The sequence below is a fragment of the Nerophis lumbriciformis genome, linkage group LG24 (genome assembly GCF_033978685.3).
Source record: "Nerophis lumbriciformis linkage group LG24, RoL_Nlum_v2.1, whole genome shotgun sequence".
Lineage (NCBI taxonomy): Eukaryota > Metazoa > Chordata > Actinopteri > Syngnathiformes > Syngnathidae > Nerophis > Nerophis lumbriciformis.
Genome location: NC_084571.2, coordinates 18,986,685 through 19,003,553, shown reverse-complemented (window position 1 = coordinate 19,003,553; position 16,869 = coordinate 18,986,685). Strand labels below are relative to the sequence as shown.

Sequence of the window (16,869 nt, the reverse complement as noted above, 5' to 3'; positions counted from 1 at the left end):
TTCGCACTGAAGGTGTACATCCGTCATCTTCCATGAGATCAGACCTTGACGTACTGGATATGACTTCCACCTTCGCAGGGTCCACGGCCACTCCACTTCCATCTACGATGTGACCCAGAAACTTGACGGATGATCGCAACAGGTGACATTTTTTGGGACTTAACTTCAGGTTGTGGTCTCGCAGGCGCTGGAATACGACCTCCAGTCTCTGTAGGGCCTCCTCTTCAGTCGCTGCAAATACGAGCAAGTCATCTAAATAACATAACAGGCTACTGAAATTCAGATCCCCAAATATGCACAGCATCATGCGCATGAAAGAGGCCGGACTATTGCACAGTCCTTGCGGCATCCTGTTATACTCATGCAGGCCTAGCGGTGTTGTAAAGGCCGTGTATTTTTTGTCCTCTTCAGCCATGGGGATGTTGTAGAAGCCGGACGTTAAGTCCATGGTACTGAAGTAGGTATTCCCTCCCAAGGAAGCCAAGCAATCTGCCTGGTGTGGCAGGGGATGGGCGTCCTTGAGTGTTCTCGCATTTAACCAGCGGAAATCGGTGCAGATCCTCAAGTTTCCATCCTTTTTCCATACCATCACTAACGGTGAGGCATAGTCACTAACAGACTTCCGAATGATCCCTTGCTCCTCCATTTCTGTCAAGACTTGACGTAGCTTGTGGTAGTGAGCGGGGGGTACTCTCCGGTAAGGAAGGCGGAATGGCCGGTCATCGGTAAGTCGAATGCGGTGGACAAAGCCCTTCGCTTCACCACAGTCCATTTCGTGCTTGGAGAAGACATCATTGTAACACTCGAGCAACCGCACTAACTTTTCCTTTCCTGCGTAGCTAGTCTGACAGGGCTCTATGTCAAGGTTGCCAAGGCCTACATCTCGTAGTCTCTGTTTGAGATCTGAAGGACTAATTGGTGTGTGGTGTTTGCCTGTTAGAGTTTTGTCAATTTGACAAGAGCCTTGGAGGAGTTCAAAATCTTCCACAGCTAAGCAAGGGGACACATCTGCAAGCTTACAGTTCCTTTTCAGTGTAACTGGTCTATCAGACAGGTTGGTGACCTTCATGGCGACCCACCTAGCACCCCACAGAGGTGTCACAACACGGCCAATCATGATGTTACGTGGCATGGACCTGGATGAGGTCGGCTCAACCAACACAGTGCTTTCTGGTGACATGGCCGTATCATTAGGCAACTTGCCCCAGACAAGGTGTTCTTGCATCGCTAAAAGAGTTACTGACTGCTTCAGCTTTACTGTGCCAATCTTGTCTGGTAGCTCTTTACCCCTCCAACGAGATGTATTTGCCATGAGGTCCAAGAACTGTTCACACTCTGGTGATGACAAAGGACTGCAAACAGAGATAAGCCGCCAGTAATCATCACTGTTCTTTAACTGGTGCATGAGAAACTTAATCACATTTGTGCCGATGATGAGATCATCTCGCTGGCCTGGCACCACCAGAACTGGAACGATACAGCTAATCCCATACACCTTCAGTTCAACCTCATACATACACTTCGGTTTAGTGAGTTTTCCTCCACACCCAATTAAAACCACTGCCTGTGTCATCAGTCTAGGTCCTAACAAGACTTTTTCACTCAGCATCTTTCCTTCTGCTTCTTCACTGAAAGTACAGGCCATGGAACCTGAATCAAGCATTCCTTGCATCTGGAACATATTATTCACATTAACTGGAGTATAGAACAGTTCATCATATGGCTCAACTCTATGAGTGTTCTGTGCTATTATCTTCACATCGTCCGATGCTGCACTGCACACTTTCAAATAACACTGTTCAAATTCACTGTCACTTTTGAGGGATTGATTGTCCTCACCCACACGTCCCCTCTCCCAATGCGGGTCAGTTAGTTTAAACCCTGCTGCTCTTGAAGTGGATGTGCAGCTTGATCCTCCCGTCCAAGAGTGTAGCTTGGACATTCTCTCTTTAGATGGCCAGGCTTAAAGCAAGACAAACACAGGTACTCCCGCCTGCAGTGCACTAAAGTGGTGTGTTCCACAGACTTGCACACCTTGCAGGGTTTTCTCTGTGACTGGTCAAACGGGCGCTGTCTATACATCGGCTGATTTTTCAGAGCCAGCACCTGGCTGTTCTGGGCGAGTGTGCGGTCAAGCAGACCAATCAGAGTCTTTAGACAATTATCATCAACCTGAGGAGTAAACTTGGCACTCACTTTGGCCTGGACAGGAGTCAACTCTGGGTAGCTATGTGTAGACACCTCCTCAGACACAGGTGTTTGAATATGAGCAGTCACATGTCTTGCTGGTGCAAGACAGTTTGTTCTGGTGTTCAGCTGTTCTCTCATGTCGATCTGATAACGGTCAACGTGCTCCTGTATTTCACCAGCGGTCCATTTCTCTGGTGCTTTGAACCGCAGCACTGCAGCAAGGGAGGGATCGGGACAATATTTGACAAACATCATTGTTACCTCTTGACCAGGATCATCAATATGCCGCCCCTGCCTGCTCAAGCCCTCCTCGGCTGCATCAACAGCTTTGTTAAGGCGGATCCAGTATTCAACTGGGTTCTCTCCTGTTACAGGCACAGTGCTATAAAAGTCTGCAAGAGGCATACTGGAACATGACACACCACTAAAATGCTGTTTCAGTAAGTCAGTAATAACTTTTGGGTTCTCATGAGGCATCAGTGATGGATTGCTACGGAGTGTTATCTTTACAATGTCTCTAGCTTTCCCCATTAATCTAGACAACATCTCCTGATGCTGCTCTTCTAGACGTATGTTCCTTTTTCTCAAGTATGTGTCCATGAGCTCTTCCCATTCATGTACTGAGAGCTGGTCGGACCCATCCCCTCTGTACACAGGAGGCTCCCTCACATCGGACTGCATGACTAATTTCACACCAGTCAGGTTAAGCGTGGAGTCAACCATTGACTGGCCTGCACCTGAGTTCTGAACTCGTGCTTGATCGCCTTCAATTGTCTGACTCTCTCCCTTTAACTGAGCTGATATAGACTGTCCTACTTGCTGGGCAATGTGTGTGATGAGGTCACTCAAAGCTGGGTCACTCCTGTCTGGGATGGTTGAAAGACAAAAAGTCGGTCTGTGGGTAAGGGGTGTGTGAACAGGTAGACAGGTGGGAGTGAAAGCTGGGGAAGCTACATTGCCTGGGACATTAACTGAATGGGTGGAGCTGAGCGCTGGTGATCCCACAACACCTGGACTTGTGACTGGAGAATTAGACAGCTGCGCCCCCCTCTCAAAACCAGCAACGGGAGAGTTAAACATATGTGCCCCCCTCCCAAAACCAGAAATTGGAGTGTTAAACAGCTGTGCCCCCCTACCAAAACCAGAATCAACAGTTCGAACAGCTGTCCCATTTACAACATTGGATTCCATCTTTCAAAATAGTTTGGTTGATGTCAACAAAAATTTTAAAAATATATTACTATTGATTTACATTAACAAATGGAAAGTGCTTTTTTTCTCATCTTTCACTTGACACTTTACTTTTTTTTTTTCTTTTTTTTTTAAATGCCTTTTTAACTTTCCATTTTAGGTAAATGAAGAAAAAAAAAAAAATACCAAATCCCCCTTTTTACTGGGACAAAGTCACTTCAATGTAACCCCCTTAAAGAAACCTTCATTTGTTGTTGTTCTGACGTTCAACAACCTCCGGTGACCAAACTGGTGTTGATCCACGATGTCATCCGGGTCACGGCACCAATGTAGCCGGTTCGAGTCTGCGTTGTGTATTGCTGGTGTTGCTTGGAAGACAAGGGGACTCGGTGGTTGCCTTTAGCCGAAACAGGTGGCGTATTTATTGCTGTATGAAATACACAGGAAATAATGCGGCAGCATTAACACACGACTCTGCAGCACACCAGTCTCCTCACGGCATGTCTCAACAGCAAGTGATCATAAACATTCACAAATGTCACAAAACCTATACATCACAATTACAAATACACTGAAAATTAATATACCACCGTCAAATATTATATACAATAGCAAAATAAACAATGAATTAAAACAGTGCAGAAGAATAGAATAAAGTTTTGGGAGCAACAGAAACATACCTGTATGAAATACACAAGAAATAATGCGGCAGCATTAACACACGACTCTGCAGCACACCAGTCTAAAATGGAGGGAAAACTTCAATGAAGTGCCTCAGCCACTGTGTGTGAGTGAGAAGTGCTACCGAACAGTACACTGGCAAAACGTTTTCTAAAACACTCAAACTCTGAGCAAAACAAGTGTACATGAACATGTCAGCAACATTAGCAGCACCAGAGTAACTTATAACCTCGTTTCACAGTTACATTCTCTTTAAAACACGAGAGCAGAGAAAAACACTCACCTCCTCACGGCATGTCTCAACAGCAAGTGAGGACGACAACGTCACTACCGGAAGAAGGTAGGACTTCAAAATAAAATGACATATGCTCCCAAAACGAACTATTTGCTGAAGAAATTACAAAATAAAAGTGCCAATGAATACAATAGAGCAATCAAATAAAATGTGAGGGAATTTTGGTGGAATGCATAACATATATTATATACCTGCTACATATATATATATAAATATGTATATATATATATATATATATATATATATATATATATATATATATATATATATATATATATATATATATATATATATTCTCCTGAAATAATGACAATAATATTGTTTGTCGAAAAGTTCAATAAATGTGTGATCGGCCAGGGTTGTTACACTATGACTACCCAATCAGATATGTGCTTATTCTACTGTCATTTATTAAGAATGTTAATGTATGAATATTAATCGTGAAATGCTGATACTGGATGACAAAAATGCTAATAAAAATATTTTACAGACAGAAAGTTACAGGAATGTAGACTTTATCCCATGCTTACATCATACTTGCCAACCCTCCCGGATTTTCCGGGAGACTCCCGAAATTCAGCGCCTCTCCCGAAAACCTCCCGGGACAAATTTTCTCCCGAAAATCTCCCGAAGTTCTGGCGGAGCTGGAGGCCACGCCCCCTCCAGGTTTATTGTTAGGCAGTTTCATTAACGTCCTCCCAGCGCGGCAACAACACACAACAACAGCAGTCACGTTTTGTCTATCGTAAAGCAGTTCGTCTGCCGTAAACAGCAATGTTGTGACACTCTTAAACAGGACAATACTGCCATCTAGTGTACATGCATATGTGACAATAACATATACGGCTTTTAGAGAGTGCAGTGCACAACTGCGCACACAACAAGGAGACGAAGCAGAATGCATCATCAGAGAGGGTGTTCAGCATGGTTAGAAAAATAGTGACAGAGAATAGAACAAGGATGGACAATTCAACCCTTAACTCAACAATGAGTAGATGAGTGTTATGTGTGTGTATATGTGTAAATAAATGAACACTGAAAATCAAGTATTTATTTTATATATATATATATATCTCCCTTAGAGATAGGGTGAGAAGCTCTGCCATCCGGGGGGAGCTCAAAGTAAAGCCGCTGCTCCTCCACATCGAGAGGAGCCAGATGAGGTGGTTCGGGCATCTGGTCAGGATGCCACCCGAACGCCTCCCTAGGGAGGTGTTTAGGGCACGTCCGACCGGTAGGAGGCCGCGGGGAAGACCCAGGACACGTTGGGAAGACTATGTCTCCCGGCTGGCCTGGGAACGCCTCGGGGTCCCACAGGAAGAGCTGGACGAAGTGGCTGGGGAGAGGGAAGTCTGGGCTTCCCTGCTTAGGCTGCTGCCCCCGCGACCCGACCTCGGATAAGCGGAAGAAGATGGATGGATGGATGGATATATATATATAATAAAATAAATATATATATATATATATATATAGCTAGAATTCACTGAACGTCAAGTATTTCTTATATATATGTATATATATATATATATATATATATATATATATATATATATATATATATATATATATATATATATATATATATATAGCTAGAATTCACTGAAAGTCAAGTATTTCTTATATATACTGTATATATATATATATATATATATGAAATACTTGACTATATATATATATGAAATACTTGACTTCACCAAGTCAAGTATTTCTTATATATATATATATATATATATATATATATATATATATATATATATATATATATATATATGTGTGAAATACTTGACTTGGTTAATTCTAGCTGTAAATATACTCCCCCCTCTTAACCACGCCCCCAACCACGTCCCACCCTGCCCCTGACCACGTCCCCGCCACCCTCCACCCCCAACCTTCCGAAATCGGAGGTCTCAAGGTTGGCAAGTATGGCTTACATCTCATTGTGCAACATGTGAATGTTTTAAAGGGAACTAAATGTGATCTAAAAGGGGTACAAGTTATTTCCAAAGTAGGACCCCCACCAGACATACAATACAAAACAGATGTTTTTGTTATTTTCATTGTAAGTGGGCCAAATCACATAGAAAATAAGTACTGTAACGCACTAATAGCTAGCTAAAATGATAAGAAAATAGTCTCATAAATATGACTGCTGTCATTTAATATAATAACACATTTAATTTGTTGGCATGGCAACACATTCCTGCGATGAGGTGGCGACTTGTCCAGGGTGTACCCCGCCTTCCGCCCGATTGTAGCTGAGATAGGCTCCAGCGCCCCCCGCGACCCCAAAGGGAATAAGCGGTAGAAAATGGATGGATGGATGGCAACACATTCTGACTTCAAAGTTGGCGACAAAAAGGGGTAGCATTGATATTTGGAAGGACATAATGGTAGAGGTTTTTAGTGTTTTTGTGCAAGTAGCTGGTGGCGCTGACACACAAGTAGGCAAGCAGCTTGCAGACATTCCACAGGGTGCTGTGAGAAGTTTGCAGGAGAAGCAAGCTATCCAAGCAGCATATTGAGTTGGTGCTGGAAGAAGCCACTGAGAAGTTTTGGCGGTGGGAAGCGGACGAGAAAATCCGCTGAGGCAGGATTCATCTCGCTGCTTTTTGTCTTCCTGCAGGCCAGCTTAGGAGGAAACCTGCGCTTCGCCCTGACGGCATCCGCTCCCATATCCCCCACCGTGCTGTCCTTCCTGCGAGCCACGCTGGGCTGCCTCATCTTCGAAGGTTACGGGCAGACGGAGTGCACAGCAGGGTGCACCTTCTCCATGCCGGGCGACTGGAGCGCAGGTCAGACATTACGGGGCCATTTTGATAGATTTTTGTTTTTGAACCTTTGGGGCTCCTCTCAAAAGGGTCTCAGTTATAAAATTATTAAAAATATTTAAAAAAATGTATTCAACGCGTGAATCTTTTGATTTATACTCTTTTTGTCTAAAACTAAAACTATGCAATATTTTCCCCAAAATAATTTTCAAAGTTGAATATTTGATGTGAAATAATTAGTTTTAAATAGGTCAATAATTCATAACGACATTGATTTTGGTTATTTTTGGAGCAATGACAGTTTAAAAAAAAAAAAAAAATACAATTCTAGGGGATCTAAAAGGGCCCCATTCATCCATCCATCCATCCATCCATCCATCTTCTTCTGCTTATCTGAGGTCGGGTCGCGGGGGCAGCAGCCTAAGCAGGGAAGCCCAGACTTCCCTCTCCCCAGCCACTTTGTCCAGCTCTTCCCGTGGGACCCCGAGGCGTTCCCAGGCCAGCCGGGAGACATAGTCTTCCCAACGTGTCCTGGGTCTTCCCCGCGGCCTCGGACGTGCCCTAAACACCTCCCTAGGGAGGCGTTCGGGTGGCATCCTGACCAGATGCCCGAACCACCTCATCTGGCTCCTCTCGATGTGGAGGAGCAGCGGCTTTACTTTGAGCTCCCCCCGGATGGCAGAGCTTCTCACCCTATCTCTAAGGGAGAGCCCCGCCACCCGGCGGAGGAAACTCATTTCGGCCGCTTGTACCCGTGATCTTGTCCTTTCGGTCATAACCCAAAGCTCATGACCATAGGTGAGGATGGGAACGTAGATCGACCGGTAAATTGAGAGCTTTGCCTTCCGGCTCAGCTCCTTCTTCACCACAACGGATCGATACAGCGTCCGCATTACTGAAGACGCCGCACCGATCCGCCTGTCGATCTCACGATCCACTCTTCCCCCACTCGTGAACAAGACTCCGAGGTACTTGAACTCCTCCACTTGGGGAAAGATCGCCTCCCCAACCCGGAGATGGCACTCCACCCTTTTCCGGGCGAGAACCATGGACTCGGACTTGGAGGTGCTGATTCTCATCCCAGTCGCTTCACACTTGGCTGCGAACCGATCCAGTGAGAGCTGAAGATCCTGGCCAGATGAAGCCATCAGGACCACATCATCTGCAAAAAGCAGAGACCTAATCCTGCAGCCACCAAACCAGATCCCCTCAACGCCTTGACTGCGCCTAGAAATTCTGTCCATAAAAGTTATGAACAGAATCGGTGACAAAGGGCAGCCTTGGCGGAGTCCAACCCTCACTGGAAACGTGTCCGACTTACTACCGGCCATGCGGACCAAGCTCTGGCACTGATCATACAGGGAGCGGACTGCCACAATCAGACAGTCTGATACCCCGTACTCTCTGAGCACTCCCCACAGGACTTCCCGAGGGACACAGTCGAATGCCTTCTCCAAGTCCACAAAACACATGTAGACTGGTTGGGCAAACTCCCATGCACCCTCAAGGACCCTGCCGAGAGTATAGAGCTGGTCCACAGTTCCACGACCAGGACGAAAACCACACTGTTCCTCCTGAATCCGAGGTTCGACTATCCGGCGTAGCCTCCTCTCCAGTACACCTGAATAGACCTTACCGGGAAGGCTGAGGAGTGTGATCCCACGATAGTTAGAACACACCCTCCGGTTCCCCTTCTTAAAGAGAGGAACCACCACCCCGGTCTGCCAATCCAGTGGTACCGCCCCCGATGTCCACGCGATGCTGCAGAGTCTTGTCAACCAAGACAGCCCCACAGCATCCAGAGCCTTAAGGAACTCCGGGCGGATCTCATCTACCCCCGGGGCCTTGCCACCGAGGAGCTTTTTAACTACCTCAGCAACCTCAGCCCCAGAAATAGGAGAGCCCACCACAGACTCCCCAGGCACTGCTTCCTCATAGGAAGACGTGTTGGTGGGATTGAGGAGGTCTTCGAAGTATTCCCTCCACCGATCCACAACATCCGCAGTCGAGGTCAGCAGAACACCATCCTCTGATACAGATAGTGCACTGCTTCCCCTTCCTGAGGCGGCGGATGGTGGTCCAGAATTGCTTCGAAGCCGTCCGGAAGTCGTTTTCCATGGCCTCACCGAACTCCTCCCATGTCCGAGTTTTTGCCTCTGCGACCGCTGAAGCCGCACACCGCTTGGCCTGTCGGTACTTGTCCGCTGCCTCAGGAGTCCTATGAGCCAAAAGAACCCGATAGGACTCCTTCTTCAGCTTGACGGCATCCCTCACCGCCGGTGTCCACCAACGGGTTCTAGGATTACCGCCACGACAAGCACCAACTACCTTGCGGCTACAGCTCCAATCACCCGCCTCGACAATAGAGGCGCGGAACATGGTCCATTCGGACTCAATGTCCAGCACCTCCCTCGTGACATGTTCAAAGTTCTTCCGGAGGTGGGAATTGAAACTCTCTCTGACAGGAGACTCTGCCAGACGTTCCCAGCAAACCCTCACAATGCGTTTGGGCCTGCCAGGTCTGTCCGGCATCCTCCCCCACCATCGCAGCCAACTCACCACCAGGTGGTGATCGGTAGAAAGCTCCGCCCCTCTCTTCACCCGAGTGTCCAAAACATGAGGCCGCAAATCCGATGACACAACTACAAAGTCGATCATGGAACTGCGGCCTAGGGTGTCCTGGTGCCAAGTGCACATATGGACACCCTTATGTTTGAACATGGTGTTCGTTTTGGACAATCTGTGATGGGCACAAAAGTCCAATAACAAAACACCACTCGGGTTCAGATCCGGGCAGCCATTCTTCCCAATCACGCCTCTCCAGGTTTCACTGTCGCTGCCAACATGAGCATTGAAGTCCCCCAGTAGAACGAGGGAATCACCCGGGGGAGCACTCTCAAGTACTCCCTCGAGTGAATCCAAAAAGGGTGGGTACTCTGAGCTGCGGTTTGGCGCGTAAGCGCAAACCACAGTCAGGACCCGTTCCCCCACTCGAAGGCGGAGGGAAGCTACCCTCTCGTCCACCGGGTTGAACTCCAACGTACAGGCTCTGAGCCGGGGGGAAACAAGAATTGCCACCCCAGCCCGTCGCCTCTCACTGCCGGCAACGCCAGAGTGGAAGAGAGTCCAGCCCCTCTCGAGAGAACTGGTTCCAGAGCCCTTGCTGTGCGTCGAAGTGAGTCCGACTATATCTAGCCGGAACTTCTCCACCTCGCGCACTAGCTCAGGCTCCTTCCCCCCCAGCGAGTTGACGTTCCACGTCCCAAGAGCTAGCTTCTGTAGCCGAGGATCGGACCGCCAAGTGCCCTGCCCTCGGCTTCCGCCCAGCTCACATTGCACCCGACCTCTATGACCCCTGCTATGGGTGGTGAGCCCATTGGAGGGGGGACCCACGTTGCCTCTTCGGGCTGTGCCCGGCCGGGCCCCATGGGGACAGGCCCGCCACCAGGCGCTCGCCATCGTGCCCCACCTCGGGGCCTGGCTCCAGAGGGGGGCCCCGGTGACCCGCGTCCGGGCAAGGGAAATCTGGGTTCCTTGTTTGTTTTCTTCATAAAGGTCTTCATAAAAATGTTAAATATAAGTCAAACATTTTTTTTAACCTTTCAACACTTAAGTCTCTAGATCAACTTCAGATCTCTGTGTCGTTTATAAGTTTTTATTTATTTTTTTGCTTTTTTTGTCAAAGAAAACTTAAGTGTTGTTTTATGGCAAAAACACAATATATGCAATATTTTCTCATAAAAATATGTCAAAGTGTAATATTTAATGTGAAGTAATTATAGGCTTAGTTAAGTCAATAATTCACAACAACGTTGATTTTGATTCATTAATATTTTTGAGCAATGACGGTTAAAAAAAATACACTAATATTCTCGGGGATACAAAAGGGCCCCACTCATAAAATGTTAAATATAAGTCATACATTATTATTATTTGTTTATTTTCTACTTTCAACACTTACATCCCTAGATCAACTTCAGATTAAAGATGAATATTTTTTTTTATGTTTTGTATTTTTTTGTCAAAGACAACAAGTGTTTTTTAAGGCAAAAACACAAAATATGCATAATTTTCTCCTAAAAATGTGTCAAAGTATAATATTTGATGTGAAGTAACAGGAGCTATAAGTAGGTGAGGTGAATTCACAATAAATATTAGTTTTGAGGGTGATAAATAGGTTAAATCATAACATTGATTTTGATTCAATATTGTTATTGAGCAATGTCTGTTAAAAAAAACAAAAAACAAACCAAAAGGACCCCACTCATAAAAATGTTAAAAATAAGTCAACATTTATTTTAAACTTCAAACACTTAAGTCTGTAGATCATCTTCAGATCTCTGTCGTTTATACATTTGTATTTTTTAAAGTTTTGTTTCTTTTGCCTTTTTTGTCAAAGAAAACTTAAGTGTTGTTTTATGTCCAAAACACAAAATATACAATATTTTCTCCTAAAAATATGTCAAAGTGTAATATTTGAAGTGAAGCAATAGGAGCTACAAATAGGTGAATTCATAATAAATATTAGTTTTGAGCAATGACAGGAAAAAAGAGAGAAAAAAAACACTAACATTCTTGGGGATCCAACATTTTTTACTTTCACCACGTCATCAACTTTAGATTTATAAGTTTTTATTATTTTGTTGTTTTGACCTTTTTTGTCAAAGAAAACTAAAGTGTTTTATTAGGCAAACACACAAAATATTTTTTCTCCAATACATATTTCAAGGTGGAATTTTTGATGTGAAGTAATTAGTCTTAAATATGTCAATAACTCACAACATTGATTTTGATTCATTAATATTTTTTGAGCAATGACTGTTAAAAACAAAAAAATACACTAATATTCTTGTGGATCCAAAAGGACCCCACTCATAAAAATGTTAAATATAAGTCCAACTTTTTTTTTAAACTTTCAACACTTAAGTCTCTAGATCAACTTCAAATCTATATGTCAATTATAAGTTTTTATTTTTATTTTTGCTTCTTTGTCAAAGAACTTTATATGGCAAACACACAAAATATATATAATATGTTTCCCAAAAACATTTCACGGTGGAATATTTAATGTACTTAGAGGCTTAACTATGTCAATAATTCATGACATTTATTTTGATTAATTATAATTTTTTGAGCAATGATCATTTAAAAAAAACAAAACCACTAAAATTGTCGGTGACCCGAAAGTTAGCTATAAGTCTTAAATTATTATTATTATTATTTTTTTTTTTTTTTACTTTCAACACTTACATGTCTAGATCAACTTCAGATTAAAAATGTATATTTTTTATGTTTTGTATTTTTTTATCAAAGAAAACTTAAGTGTTTTTTTAAGGCAAAAACACAAAATATGCAATATTTTCTCATAAAAATATTTCAAAGTGTAATATTTGATGTGAAGTAATTGGGGTGAAAAATAGGTCAAATCATAATAAATATTAGTTTTGATTCAATATTTTCTTGAGCAATGACAGAAATGAAAAAGACTAAAATTAGGGGGGATACAAAAGGGCCCCACTCATGTTAAACATAAGTCATATTTTTTATTTTTTACTTTCAACACAACTTCAGATTTACTCGTCAGTTATACGTTTTTATTATTATTATGTTTGCCCTTTTTGTCCAAGAAAACTGTTTTATATGGCAAACACGCAAAATATAAAATATTTTACCCAAGACATATTTGATGTGAAGTCATTGCAGTCTTAAATAAGTCAATAATTCATAACGTTGATTTTGATTCATTATTATTTTGGAGCATTGAGAAAAGACAAAGTCAAAAAAAACATGTTTGTGTTATTAGAGACAACATTGTGACTGTTTTTCCTTACATTTCCCATGTTTGAATGTTATATTGAAATGGTGGCGTTACAAAAAGAGCTGCGGTCCACACTTTGGACACCCTGCTAGCTAACGTATGGTCAGCCATGTTTGCTACTTGCAGGACACGTTGGTGCTCCTCTGCCTTGTGCTGCCGTCAAGCTGGTGGACATTCCTGACATGAACTATTTCGCCAAGGACGGAGAAGGAGAGGTCAGAAGGTTTCTATGATGACACCACGCCCACTTTCCTCATCCTCCTGCTCTCCTATCAGATCTGCATCCGCGGCCCCAGCGTGTTTAAGGGCTACTTGAAAGACCCCGAGAGGACGGCCGAGGCCTTGGACGCTGACGGCTGGCTGCACAGTGGTGATGTTGGCCAGTGGCTGCCAGTAAGATGATGTTCTTCCTCTTCTCTTCGCTCCTTCTATCTCAACTGTTTGATGACTCTGCTTCATCTTCACTCCTCTCATAACCTCAAACACCTTCTCAGGGGTGGACCTCAGGCATGTGGTTTTTCCCTCTATAGTCGCAAATCCGTCTTTTTTATCTCGGTAAAAAATATTTAAAATCATTTTCCGTTTTTCCTTTCTTTTTTGAGACCTACAATGTGTGTTAAAATCTTTCCCATACCTGCCAACAACTACGGTTTTCCCCTAATGAGTAGGGTTTTTGATCATCCAGTGGTAAAAAGTAGGCTTTTCCATTAAAAATGATGAAGTTAAAAATGAAAGCTACGTAGTGAAGCAACTCCACGGGCAGGGGACAAACTATACATCAATGATGATTGGTTGGTTTACGTATAAGCACATCCATGATTGGTTGTTGTTTACTATGATGAGTCACCATTGGTTAAGATGAGGGCAAAACATTAGGGACAGGCCAATCAGAGAAAAGATACGGCGGGTCAAGGAACCAGGAAGTGAAATCACAACAGACGTCCCAAATGACGATGAGAGAGTCGTAGAAGAGAAGAGCGATTTATATATGAAAAAAAACTAGTGGAAGATGGCAGAGGGATTCTCTTCTTTAGATGTTTCTTATAAAGTTAAAAGTTAAAGTTTAAGTACCAATGATTGTCACACACACACTAGGTGTGGCAAAATTATTCTCTGCATTTGACCCATCACCCTTGATCACCCCCCTGGGAGGTGAGGGGAGCAGTGAGCAGCAGCAGTGGCTGTGCCCGGGAATCATTTTTGGTGATTTACCCCCCAATTCCAACCCTTGATGCTGAGTGCCAAGCATGGAGGTAATGGGTCCCATTTTTATAGTCTTTGGTATGACTCGGCCGGGGTTTGAACGCATGACCTACCCATCTCAGGGCGGACACTCTAACCACTAGGCCACTGAGTAGGTTTAAGCTATGTAGACCACGTCCAGGAAACCCACAATGTGTCTACTTGGACACATTTAGATAAAACATTCATTTGACTTGTTTACTATGTAAGCCCAAATCCAAACTGTTCTCCAGATGGAATAATGTAATTCAATCAATCAATCAATCAATCAATCAATCTTTATTTATATAGCCCTAAATCACAAGTGTCTCAAAGGGCTGCACAAGCCACAACGACATCCTTGGTACAAAGCCCACATACGGGCAAGGAAAAACTCACCCCAGTGGGACGTCGATGTGAATGACTATGAGAAACCTTGGAGAGGACCGCATATGTGGGTAACCCCCCCCTCTAGGGGAGACCGAAAGCAATGGATGTTGAGTGGGTCTGACATAATATTGTGAGAGTCCAGTCCATAGTGGATCCAACATAATAGTAAGAGTCCAGTCCATAGTGGGGCCAGCAGGACACCATCCCGAGCGGAGACGGGTCAGCAGCGCAGAGATGTTCCCAGCCGATGCACAGGCGAGCGGTCCACCCCGGGTCCCGACTCTGGACAGCCAGCACTTCATCCATGGCCACCGGACCTGTGCCCCCCCCCCCCCTCAAGGAAAAGGGGAGCAGAGGAGAAAAGAAAAGAAACGGCAGATCAACTGGTCTAACAGGGGGGCTATTTAAAGGCTAGAGTATACAAATGAGTTTTAAGATGGGACTTAAATGCTTCTACTGAGGTAGCATCTCTAATTGTTACCGGGAGGGCATTCCATAGTACTGGAGCCCGAATAGAAAACGCTCTATAGCCCGCAGACTTTTTTTGGGCTCTGGGAATCACTAATAAGCCGGAGTTCTTTGAACGCAGATTTCTTGCCGGGACATATAGTACAATGCAATCGACAAGATAGGACGGAGCTAGACCGTGTAGTATTTTATACGTAAGTAGTAAAACCTTAAAGTCACATCTTAAGTGCACAGGAAGCCAGTGCAGGTGAGCCAGTATAGGCGTAATATGATCAAACTTTCTTGTTCTTGTCAAAAGTCTAGCAGCCGCATTTTGTACCAACTGTAATTTTTTAATGCTAGACATAGGGAGACCCGAAAATAATACGTTACAGTAGTCGAGACGAGACGTAACGAACGCATGAATAATGATCTCAGCGTCGCTAGTGGATAAAATAGAACGGATTTTAGCGATATTACGGAGATGAAAGAAGGCCGTTTTAGTAACACTCTTAATGTGTGACTCAAACGAGAGAGTTGGGTCGAAGATAATACCCAGATTCTTTACTGATTCGCCTTGTGTAATTGTTTGGTTGTCAAATGTTAAGGTGGTATTATTAAATAAATGTCGGTGTTTAGCAGGACCGATAATCAGCATTTCCGTTTTCTTGGCGTTGAGTTGCAAGAAGTTAGCGGACATCCGTTGTTTAATTTCATTAAGACACGCCTCCAGCTGACTACAATCCGGCGTGTTGGTCAGCTTTAGGGGCATGTAGAGTTGGGTGTCATCAGCATAACAGTGAAAGCTAACACCGTATTTGCGTATGATGTCGCCTAGCGGCAGCATGTAAATGCTAGAGAGTGCAGGGCCAAGAACCGAACCCTGAGGAACTCCGCACGTTACCTTAACATAGTCCGAGGTCACATTATTATGGGAGACGCATTGCATCCTGTCAGTAAGATAAGAGTTAAACCACGACAAAGCTAAGTCTGACATACCAATACGTGTTTTGATACGCTCTAATAAAATATTATGATCGACGGTATCGAAAGCAGCGCTAAGATCAAGAAGCAGCAACATAGATGACGCATCAGAATCCATCGTTAGCAGTAGATCATTAGTCATTTTTGCGAGGGCTGTTTCCGTAGAGTGATTTGCCCTGAAACCGGATTAAAAAGGTTCACAGAGATTGTTAGACACTAAGTGTTCATTTAGCTGCTGTGCGACAATTTTTTCGAGGATTTTCGAAATAAAGGGAAGGTGGGACACCGGTCGGTAGTTTACCATGAGGTCAGGATCAAGGTTAGGTCTTTCGAGCAGAGGATGAATAACCGCTTTCTTGAATGCTAGGGGAACAGTGCCAGAGGAAAGTGATAAGTTTATAATATTTAGCACTGATGGACCTAATAATAGGCCGATACAGTGGCCTAGTGGTTAGAGTGTCCGCCCTGAGATCGGTAGGTTGTGGGATCAAACCCCGGCCGAGTCATACCATAGACTATAAAAATGGGACCCATTACCTCCCTGCTTGGCACTCAGTATCAAGAGTTGGAATTGGGGGTTAAATCACCAAAAATGATTCCCGGGCGCGGCCACCGCTGCTGCCCACTGCTCCCCTCACCTCCCAGGGGGTGATCAAGGGTGATGGGTCAAATGCAGAGAATAATTTCGCCACACCTAGTGTGTGTGTGACAATCATTGGTACTTTAACTTTAACTTTAATACAAAAAGCTCCTTGATAAGTTTCCCAGGAAGTGGGTCAAGTAAACATGTTTGTTTTATCCCACTTACACGCTGTAATAGTTCCTCTAATGTTATTATTGTCTTTATTGTAACAAAAAATGTTAGTGTACATGAAACATATGTT

At 44.0% G+C, this 16,869-nt stretch overlaps 1 protein-coding gene across 3 annotated transcripts in view; it reads left to right on the top strand.

Moving 5' to 3' along the window:
• Positions 1 to 16,869, top strand: part of acsl2 (acyl-CoA synthetase long chain family member 2) — a 129,479-nt gene that overhangs the window by 88,903 nt on the left and 23,707 nt on the right. For all 3 annotated transcript variants that reach the window (XM_061981761.1, XM_061981760.1, XM_061981759.1), the window contains exons 14-16: positions 6,981 to 7,149; positions 13,070 to 13,158; positions 13,220 to 13,336. In XM_061981761.1, the coding sequence (XP_061837745.1) occupies positions 6,981 to 7,149; positions 13,070 to 13,158; positions 13,220 to 13,336 (375 nt within the window). The remainder of the gene's footprint in view (positions 1 to 6,980; positions 7,150 to 13,069; positions 13,159 to 13,219; positions 13,337 to 16,869) is intronic.